The 11127-nt window shown below is 37.5% G+C and overlaps 1 protein-coding gene across 1 annotated transcript; it reads left to right on the plus strand.

The window, feature by feature from the left end:
• The first annotated feature begins 6840 nt into the window (after positions 1 to 6840).
• On the plus strand, positions 6841 to 8584 carry LOC122432303 (elongation factor 1-alpha 1-like). The gene has a single exon (XM_043454112.1). It carries the CDS (start codon positions 6910 to 6912, stop codon positions 8296 to 8298), a length of 1389 nt encoding a protein of 462 aa, XP_043310047.1. The 5' UTR covers positions 6841 to 6909; the 3' UTR covers positions 8299 to 8584.
• Positions 8585 to 11127: the final 2543 nt, after the last annotated feature.

An 11127-nucleotide genomic window follows, 5' to 3' on the forward strand; every position in this document is an offset into this window, starting at 1 on the left:
CGGTTCTGGGGACCAAACATGGCAGTTAAGTCATCTTGAATGGCCTTAAATCTCGGTGCAGATGTTTGCCTTTGATTTGTACGTCCTGTGATGCATGTGCTTATAATAGGTATTTTATCTTATCAACGTTTTATCAAAATTGAATATTTGACCCAGTGTTATAGCTTCTCCTTTATTGCCTGTATTACTGTAGACGTGCTTTTATGACCATTTTCCTTGAACCTGCAGCTTTGCTGCATAGTTTTTGGCTTTGAAAATTGTAGGGATGTTTGAAAGCACTGAAGCAGTCACTGTAAGTGCAAATAGTAGCCCCTTCTGTAGGCTTTGGCTGTGTTCCTTTCACGTCTAAATGCATAAAGAGCAATGTACTTGTCTCATGCACTTCTTGGCATTTTGAAGCAGGATGTTGAAATACATTTGAGATGTGGAGTAAGTTTTTTAAATATGTGTAGAGAAGTTCACAAACAAGAAAAATAGGACAGACTGCAACCCTGTAGCGTAACACATGCATTGACTAAGGTGGCTGGTGACGTTCGCAGTGTGGGCTTGTGGGCATCTCGTGTGTTCCTGGGGTTGACTTGGGGACTTCTGCCCTCATCTAGTGACATTAGTGAGAAAATAGCACATAAACTCACTCAAAATTTATATTATGCTCCAAATGTCCCCAAATATATCAACCATATGGAAACAGAATTGTTACGAGTGGTATAGATGAAACGATAGTGTGTGTATATATATATACCTTTTCTCTTAACTTTTAGATGCCATTCTAACATTTATAAGCTTCCAGTGGTGTAAAGTCCATAATTAGCTGGATTACTTTTCTTTTGCGAGCTACTTTTTACTGACAGAAAGCTTGCATTTTCACTTTATTCCTTTTTGGTTGTTGTTCTTTGTATTGATTCATCAGTTCTTGGAATCTGGTAGATGCCTTGCCTTATCAGTCCTGCCTGGAACTAAGTGAGCTATATCAATGAGTATTTATTCAGATCAAAACATGAAGTATTCATTATAGCTTATATTCCATTTATTATCTCTTCTGCTCCTGAAATTTATATTATTTAAATACCAAGCCTCTCAAATCTTCCAAATTTCTTCCAGTGTTAGACTTTCACAAACGGTATTCCAAGAAACCCTGTATTCTTTGTGGAGGATGGTATTTAGATGTGCTCATTGTTTTTGCAATTTTATTACCAGGCCCACTCAGTAGTCAGAGCTTAAAAGTGCATGTGTATATGTGTATGAGTGTGTGTGTGTGTGTGTACATAGAAATGTGTATTGCTAGGCATATACTCGGAGAAGGCAATGGCACCCCACTCTAGTACTCTTGGCTGGAATATCCCATGACTGAAGAAACTTAGCAGCAGCAGCAGCAGGCATATACTCAGCAAACAACTTTAGCTCTCAGGCCCTTTAGGGTTAATATCCACTGCAGAGAACTCCTTCACATGCATGTCCTTCATGAAGAAACCCACATGCAATGACTGACCGTCTCAGGAGTATAAAAGCCTGGGCACTTTAGCCAAAAGAGGGGTAAGTGTGAATGGTTACATATGCTTCAGAAATTCCCTTGAGGTTGACCAAATCCTTGGAAAAGTTTGACTTCTCTCTTTGCCCACCTTGTCCCGCTCCTCAGCACCTTCTGTAAGTTTAGATGCCTTATAAATATCTTGCAAATATCTCACATATCAAACGCTAGCTTAGCATGTGCTTCCAGAGAACCCATATACAGCAAAGTAGGTAGGTAGGTAGATTGAAGATAGAAATAATTTTTATACTTATTTGTAAATATGAATGTCACTCAGCATATGGTGTCTATTTGTGAAGTTCTAATCCAGGTATAAAAGTGTGAATACTCTGTACTTGAGTGTAGAGTTCTATAAAGGGCAATTAAATTTACTTGGTTGATAGTGGTTTTTCACCATTCTCTGGGCTTCCCTGGTAGCCCAGCTGGTAAAGAATCTGCCTGCCATGCAGGAGACGCTGGTTCAATTCTGGGGTTGGGAAAACCCCTGGAGAAGTGAAAGGCTACCCACTCCAGTATTCATGGTCTTCCCTGGTTCCTCAGATGGTAAAGAATTTGCCTGCAGTGCGGGAGACCTGGGTTCGATCCCTGGCTTGGGAAGATCCCCTGGAGGAGGACACTCCAGTATTCTTGCCTGGAGAATCCCATGGACAGAGGAGCCGGGGGGCTACAGTCCATGGGGTAACAAAGAGTTGGAGAAGATTGGGCGACGAAGCACTGCACAGTACGATTCTCTACACTTGCTGGTTTTTTCCTGCTGGTTTTATCAGTTGCAGAAGGGACTTCAGTAAAATCTCTAATTATATAATGGATGCATTTCTTTTTCTCTTTGTTATTGCCAGTTTTTATTCATGTATTTTGAAGATCTCTTATTGAGTGCACATATATTTTTTAAAAATATTTTTACCATTTCTAAATGCCACATTTTATGCCTGCTCTTATTGCTTATCTTGGTGTCTATTTGTTCTGATAGTAAAATAAGTACCTTCTATTTAGGGTTGCATGATTCTTTTTTTATCCTTCTTTTACATATAACTTAATTTTTATTTTATATTTAAAGTTTATCTCTTGCACTTGGGTATTTTCTAATTCAGCTTGTTCTCTGTCTTTTATTTGAAATGTTTAGTCCATTAGGGTGCTCCCCAGTGGCTCAGACGGTAAAAGCATCTGCCTGCAGTGCAGGAGACCCGGGTTCAATCCCTGGGTTGGGAAGATCCCCTGGAGAAGGAAATGGCAACCCACTCCAATATTCTTGTCTGGAAAATCCCATGGATGGAGAAGCCTAGCAGGCTACACTCCATGGGGCTGCAAAGAGTCAGACATGACTGAGCTACTTTACTTTACTTTTTAGTCTATTTACATTTGCTAGTATTGATAGGGTTTCATTTAAATCTATTGTCCTGCTATTTCATCATAATATTTAATAATACAATGATTTAAGCAAAAATGTTGCTGACAAGATACAAACCCACCAAATTGTGAACAGCTTTTCCTTTTTTTAATTCCCACAAATATCCCCGAGATTATATATTACTGTGAAAGAGTTGCTCTGGTAAATGAAGTTTAGGAAATTTTGTTGTAGATCCTATCCTGTCAGCTGATAACAACCTTCCTTTTGAAATGTCAACCATACTGACCATGTCATAGTTTTAAATATCATAATAAGACTAACTGTCAAATAGATAACCAAACTCTTTCAGCCCTCTGTTCATATACTGAGATGATGTAACTTACTTGCCAGGATATACTGTATATATGACCTTTGTGGTTGTCTTTATGTAAATATTAATGAAAGCGCTCAGTCGTGTCCAACTCTTTGCAACCCCACGGACTTAGTCCATGGAGTTCTCCAGCCCAGAATACTGGAGTGGGTAGCCTTTCCCTTCTCCAGGGGATCTTCCCAACCCAGGGATCAAACCCAGGTCTCCCACATTGCAGGCGGATTCTTTACCAGCTGAGCCACAAGGGAAGCCCAAGAATACTGGAGTGGGTAGCTTATCTTTTCTCCAGGGAATCTTCCTGACTCAGGAATCGAACCGGGGTCTCCGGCATTGCAGGCAGATACTTTACCAACTGAGTTATATTATGATCTAGTAATAAGGAACCAGGGACCAGAGGTCTTCTCTTGGGAGAAGAGTGAAAATATAAAGCAGCTATTTATAGCATCGCATCATCATCAGTGTAAAGCATAGCAGATTTCAAGATGGATATTAAACTAGATATCCAATGGTAGACTAGACAGTGAAGCTTCAAATTGCTGTCCGTCGCATAAAAGCCGCAGATATAACTGAATTGACACGTCACAGTGTGAATGATTCCTCTGTCCTATCTTTTTTTTTTCTGTCTTATCTTCTACGTCAGGTCTCTTTACATATATTGGGGTTTCAATTTCATACCTTTCTTTTTTCCTTAAATCACAAAGCAATTTCTGAAATACAGCATATAGATTAAAACAGTTGGATTTTCTAAAAGAATATTCTTTGGTTATGTAGATGTGTGTGTATGTATATACATACATATGCACATGTGCACACACACACACACACACACACACACACACACACACACACACACACAGTACCAAAGTTCTGTCCCAGTGAGAGCTATCTAAAGAAATACCACCATGAAAATGTCACAAAAGCCATTACGTTTTTATAGAGGTGGCAAGCTAAGCTCATTAGCTTTAGGAAAAGGTAAAGAAAGAAAGAATAATTATCTGAGAAGTGAAAAGTGAATCAGACAAAGAAGATAAAGTTGCCTTGTCTAGATTGTTGCTCCTTGAATTAATTTTATTGCTTAAGAAAATTTGTCTTGTAGCAGTTCTAATTGTTCTTATAGTATCACTCTGCTGATATATCCATTGGAGTAGAAGACTATCATTGTAATCTTGTCAACTATTAAAAGTTTCTATCATCATATATAGTGAACCACTTGATTGATGAAAACTGTCAAAATTGTAACTACTTTTGTAAATATTCATATGAATATTTGAAAACGAATTTGATCTTGACAAGGGAAGATAAGAAAGAACATTTTATTTATAAAGCTTTTATACAGAAATGGATATTACTACCTTTTCTTGCTTGATTTGTGATAATCTACTAATAATAGTTGTCACTGGTTCAGACACCCCACATCTTAAGAATAACCGTTCAAGGACAGAATCAATAAGTCTCACAGTATAAAGTGATAGGGTGCTATAAATTCTTCAACAGCTGATCTTGAGTTTGCCAGTAGACACTTTTTTTTTTTTTTGCTGGATATCTGAAGGCCCAAAGGGCATCAAAGATGCCGCGGATGTTCAGTCTTGCTTTTGCATGGTTGGCGCTAAAATATAGATTTCATTTTTAGATAATTCATGTAATTTTTTTTAACTTAAGAAAAGATGGGAAAACAACAGTACAGATTGTTTGACCTTAGGTATAGCAATTGCTACAGTTAAATTCAGTTAAGTGTGCACAGTTTATAAAATGTTTTTAACATGAGTTCTCTCACAGAGAAAATTCTTATCTTTTAGTCTGTCTCCAGCCTCTGTTTTCCTATCTACCCATTTATCATACATCTTTGAAGCATATAAAGGAAAGCCTGTGACAGTTATTTTTTGCCTGGGTTGAGGCAGCAATATACTGTTGGTCTACACTATGGATCTCAAAATTTTATGAGATTTCACAGAATGGCTGAAGTGAACTCAGATTTTATGTTGAAAACATTCATGTCAAGCGTGTTTGTGCCTTGAAGAATTATATGTTGATGAGAGTCAGGGAAATCACTGATGGCAGTGTTTTGTTTATGTTTTGCTTTCCTTGAGAGAGCTCCTCAAACCAAATTCCAATTCATTTCTATTTGGTTTCAAAATTACTGTATTCAGTCCTGTTTGTGTTCTCCCAAGACTAAAGCACAGGAAGAAATATGTTGTCTTAGAATTTTAACCAGTGCTTAAAAAGCACAAAAACTCAGAACTTGAAAACAAAAGGTGATGAGGACTCAGGCTTTGTCTTTAATTGGAACATGGTCATAGTAGATATAAACTTGAAGGATTTTTAAACTAACATTTATAGGTAGCCATATTTATTTTAAATATCATCTGAGAGTAGTAAGAAGCCACTCCTAATAAGGCTGCTCATTCGAGAAGAGAAATGGGACAGACACCTTGCTCAGAGTTCACCTGCAAAGCTCTTTCTTCACTTTCAGCAGCACCATTCAGAGCCACTGACTAGTCATTTTTTGTCATCAACAGAGGCCAAGAAAACACAAAGGACATCATTCTAGACAGAGGGTCTTTTTTTCTAAGACACCTTTGTTTCCTGGCGAAATATTTCACTTTTGCCCCTACCATTTCTACATTATTTAACACGGGAAGTCTGAAATCACTCCTTATTGTGGACACTGAACATAGAGTAAAAGCAGAAGGCAGGATAATTCACCAAAAATGTGGCTTCCATTCTTGAATCGTACTATGTTAATGCTAATTTGGAAAATATTAACAGCATGGTTTCATCCACCGTATAACATTTCCAGTGAATAAGTATTCTGAATATTTACTGGGTATTTTTAAAAAGCAATAAAATGATATTACAAGCTGTCAAGTCTAGCATTGTTCTTCCTCTCACATGAGGAAGAACAACAAACTTCGCAGAACTGGAATGAAGTTGACACATGACAAAGTCGGTATATGAAGCAGGTAAAAAGATCCATCAGTTCTAAGATGCAAACCCCAATTACTTTTTAAAAATCAAAGCAGTGCTAGGAGTACATGATTGAATTAGAAAAAGAGATCTAAAGATACTCTTCTCTTATTAACCATGGCACCCATCCGACCCTTTTAAAGCACTGAATATGTTAGATTGCCGTTAATTCTATTTATAAGAAAATAAGACTCTATCTAATTTGATTTTCTCCACAATCTAGTGGTAGAAAGAAATGACTATTGTCATTTTTGAAATAGGAAAACTGAGTTCAGCTGGAGGTTAAAAGAGTTGCCCAAGACCAGACACTGCTGATAAATGCCAAAGACAACATGAAAAACAAATCTCGGGCCTCTCAGTGAGTTTCCTTTCTCTTTGCATGCAAAGCCTCACATTTTTGATACTGGCTCTCACAGTTCATAACCACGAAAGCCGACTTTTCAAAAACTACATATTTTACAGATACCGTCTAAATAGTCATTGGGGGACTGTAAGTAGACATAAGTGGAAGAACTAGGGATGTAATTTAATTCATTTGTACTTTGTGTTTTTCTGCCCAAAACAACCTATGTTAAGAAGTCATCTGGGAATACTGACTCAGGTTTGGAGGGCATTTAAAATAATGAACTTGGCTTTTTCGCAACGGGTTTGCCGCCAGGACACAGGTGTCGTGAAAACCACCGTTAAACCTAAGCCAAAATGGGAAAAGAGAAGACCCACATCAACATCGTTGTCATTGGGCACGTAGATTCAGGGAAGTCTACCACGACTGGCCATCTGATCTACAAATGTGGCGGGATCGACAAGAGAACAATTGAGAAGTTCGAGAAGGAGGCTGCCGAGATGGGAAAGGGCTCCTTCAAATATGCCTGGGTCTTGGACAAACTGAAAGCTGAACGTGAGCGTGGTATCACCATTGATATCTCCCTGTGGAAATTTGAGACCAGCAAGTACTATGTTACTATCATTGATGCCCCAGGACACAGAGACTTCATCAAAAACATGATTACAGGCACATCCCAGGCTGACTGTGCTGTCCTGATTGTTGCTGCTGGTGTTGGTGAATTTGAAGCCGGTATCTCCAAGAATGGGCAGACCCGTGAGCATGTCCTTCTGGCTTACACTCTGGGTGTGAAACAACTAATTGTTGGAGTTAACAAAATGGATTCCACTGAGCCACCCTACAGCCAGAAGAGATACGAGGAAATTGTTAAGGAAGTCAGCACCTACATTAAGAAAATTGGCTACAACCCTGACACAGTAGCATTTGTGCCAATTTCTGGCTGGAATGGTGACAACATGCTGGAGCCAAGTGCTAACATGCCATGGTTCAAGGGATGGAAAGTCACCCGTAAGGACGGCAATGCCAGTGGAACCACCCTGCTTGAAGCTCTGGATTGCATCCTGCCACCAACTCGCCCAACTGACAAACCCTTGCGTTTGCCTCTCCAGGATGTCTACAAAATTGGTGGTATTGGTACTGTCCCTGTGGGTCGTGTGGAGACTGGTGTTCTCAAACCTGGCATGGTGGTCACCTTTGCTCCAGTCAATGTAACAACTGAAGTGAAGTCTGTAGAAATGCACCATGAAGCATTGAGTGAAGCCCTTCCTGGGGACAATGTGGGCTTCAATGTCAAGAACGTGTCTGTCAAAGATGTCCGTCGTGGCAATGTGGCTGGTGACAGCAAAAATGATCCACCCATGGAAGCTGCTGGCTTCACAGCTCAGGTGATTATTTTGAACCATCCAGGCCAAATCAGTGCTGGATATGCACCTGTGCTGGATTGTCACACAGCTCACATCGCTTGCAAGTTTGCTGAGCTGAAGGAGAAGATTGATCGTCGTTCTGGGAAAAAGCTGGAAGATGGCCCTAAATTCTTGAAATCTGGTGACGCTGCCATTGTTGATATGGTTCCTGGCAAGCCCATGTGCGTCGAGAGCTTCTCTGATTATCCTCCCCTGGGCCGTTTTGCTGTGCGTGACATGAGACAGACAGTCGCTGTGGGTGTCATCAAGGCAGTGGACAAGAAGGCAGCTGGAGCTGGCAAGGTCACCAAGTCTGCCCAGAAAGCTCAGAAGGCTAAATGAATATTATCCCCAACACCTGCCACCCCAGTCTTAATCAGTGGTGGAAGAACGGTCTCAGAACTGTTTGTCTCAATTGGCCATTTAAGTTTGATAGTAAAAGACTGGTTAATGATAACAATGCATCGTAAAACCTTCAGAAGGAAAGGAGAATGTTTTTGTGGACCATATGTTTTGTGTGTGGCAGTTTAAGTTATTAGTTTTTAAAATCAGTACTTTTTAATGAAAACAACTTGACCAAAAATCTGTCACAGAATTTGAGACCCATTAAAAAAAGTTTAATGAGAAACCTGTGTCTTCTTTTGGTCAACACTGTAACTCCCTATAGTACTACTTTGGTAAGAGTTGCTCATAAGCTATTTCTGGTAAAACAATTTTCAAATTATGCGTTTGTATTTCTAGGGTGGAGCTTCAGGTTTGTTTAACCTTGTGTTGAGAGAACTCATCTGTTTTAATAACATCTTAAGCATTGGTGCAACACTTTCTAGATTAGGACAGATGAGCAAAGTAACTTTTATATGTAAGCTAGTTTGTAAGGTCAGATTCTATAGTATAAAAGCTCCTGTTGCATATAAAATTTTGTGGTTACATAAATAAGTAAATACGTCAGTTTCCCAGTTATGAGGATGTGCATTCACATTTATAATAAGTAGTCCAATCTAAAATGTGAGGCTTAAACAGTATTGAGTACTGCCCTGCTAGAGTTAATTGTATACAGGTTCTAGGAAAAATAAAAGATGCTGGAGGCTAAAAAAAAAAAAAAAAAAAATAAAATAAAATAAAATAATGAACTTGGAGCAAATGACTTACTTTGAAAGAGCTTATCTTCCTGTTCATTGAGTAAATATTTACAGATAAAGATAAATGCAGAATGAGAGATTAGATGCATTTCTATGAATCAGTGTAGCTCCTATTATGTTCTTGGGCACTGTACTGATTCCATTTTCTAGCAATTTAATTGATTTCTCTTGGCTTTGAAATTTCCTAGGGAAGTTCCAAAAAATTAGAACTCAGATCAATTATCTTTCTCACACATCCAATAATACAGATCTTAAGTATTTTAAAAGTTTCATGAATGCTCTTTTTGACAGTTTTACAAGCTCTAACTCCCCTGCATGAGGAAAATCCAGTACTTCAGTAATTCTCAAAGTGCAGTCCTTGGACCAGATGAGTTGGCCGCATCGAGAAAGCAACTTAGAAATACAGATTTTTGGCATCATTTCAGATCTACTCAATCTAGAATCTGGATGTGAGTCTCATCAGTTTATTTTAACAAGCCATCCAGATGATTCTGATGCCTGCTAAAGTCTGAGAATCACACTTCATTAAAGCAAAGATTATAAAGGCAGGGCCATTCTTTCAATTTTATAAGAAAGCATTGTTAGAGAACTATATTCCTCTTGATTATTGATATACTGAACATCAATCGAAATAAAAAAACTAGAGTTGTTTGTTCATCACATCTCTTTCTATAATGACTTAATAGCCACTTGATGGGAAAGATGCTTTTGCGTTTCTGCCAATACTATCTACTCAGCTTGGAAAAGTCCATTTTAAAACAGAGCAATCAATCATATGGTCTCTGTATAAGACACAAGATCTCTGTACCTTTTCTGCAATGGCCCACAAAGACAACTATATATGCACATATATATGTGTGTGTGTGTATGTGTATATATCTAAAAAATATACATATATATATATTACTGAAAAATCCCACTTTTGAATTAAAAAAGATTCAGATTATTAATAATAAAAATTTTCACAGAAAATTTAATTTGGTCTTTTGCTATACTTTATAGCTTTTCTAAAAGAGTAACCATCAGAAAAGTTTGCTTTATATGTTACATATAAACATTTGTATTTGAAATATAAAATTTATATGAAACTATTTTAAGCTCCTGGAAATAAGATACTAAATATGTTTAAGCACTAGCTCCTTGTGACATATAGCATACTTGTACCTATATGAATAAGTATGCAAGTTATTAATTTATTAGATTTTTGTACTCAGGTATAAATGTTACACATATAATTTAGGAAATGTGGCTTTAAAGATGTATACCTGAAAAAAAGACCATATTTCAGAGGATAATATTTGTCAACTCAGAATGTTAAAAAATATGTATATATCATAGAGGTAGTTTAAAGTGATATTTGACTTTTTATTTATTTATTTTTTGATATTTGACTTTTTAAAAAGATAACTACTGTTGTTATTCATTTCAAAACATTTAAGTGGTAGAGAAAAACCCATGGACATCTTTAAGTTTGCCTACTAGACATTTTATCTGTAGAGATGAAAATGGTAAGTGCACTTAAAAGTTACCTTTGGTGTTTTCAAAGAGAGCAGAGGGTTTTACTTTGCATATAGCATATCTTTGCTTCTCATATGCTTCAAAGGATTAAATACCAAAGTCCTCGATTAAAGGCAGCTAGTTTCTCTGATTTTGATATTCGCCTGGATATTTTTGACAGAAATTCTTCTCAGAGCCACATCACAAGCCACAAATATAAATGAATTTTCTGCTGCGCACCCTCCACACACCTTTTTAAAAAGACATGTATAATTTGTTTACCTTGTATTATAGAAAAAGCAAGTATATGAGGTGTATCTTAAGAAATACTTTTTTGCTTTTCCCTAAATTTTGCCACTTTCTTATTGGGAAAAAAGATCTTAATGGCAAGATCTAAATAAAATCTATTTCTCTACAAAATAAAAAAAAACCTGAAATCTTACTGGGATTTTGATTAGTATGTATAAATGGGACTGAAAACAAATTTCTGAAACCAAGTTGCGTCTTTCTGTTGTTGTTGTTCAGAGTGGGTGTG

This window comes from Cervus canadensis, chromosome 31 (assembly GCF_019320065.1).
Source record: "Cervus canadensis isolate Bull #8, Minnesota chromosome 31, ASM1932006v1, whole genome shotgun sequence".
Taxonomy (NCBI): Eukaryota; Metazoa; Chordata; class Mammalia; order Artiodactyla; family Cervidae; genus Cervus; species Cervus canadensis.

What these genes read in the sequence shown, in the direction of transcription:
- LOC122432303 (XM_043454112.1), top strand. Translation starts at nt 6,910, where the DNA reads ATGGGAAAAGAGAAGACCCACATCAACATCGTTGTCATTGGGCACGTA.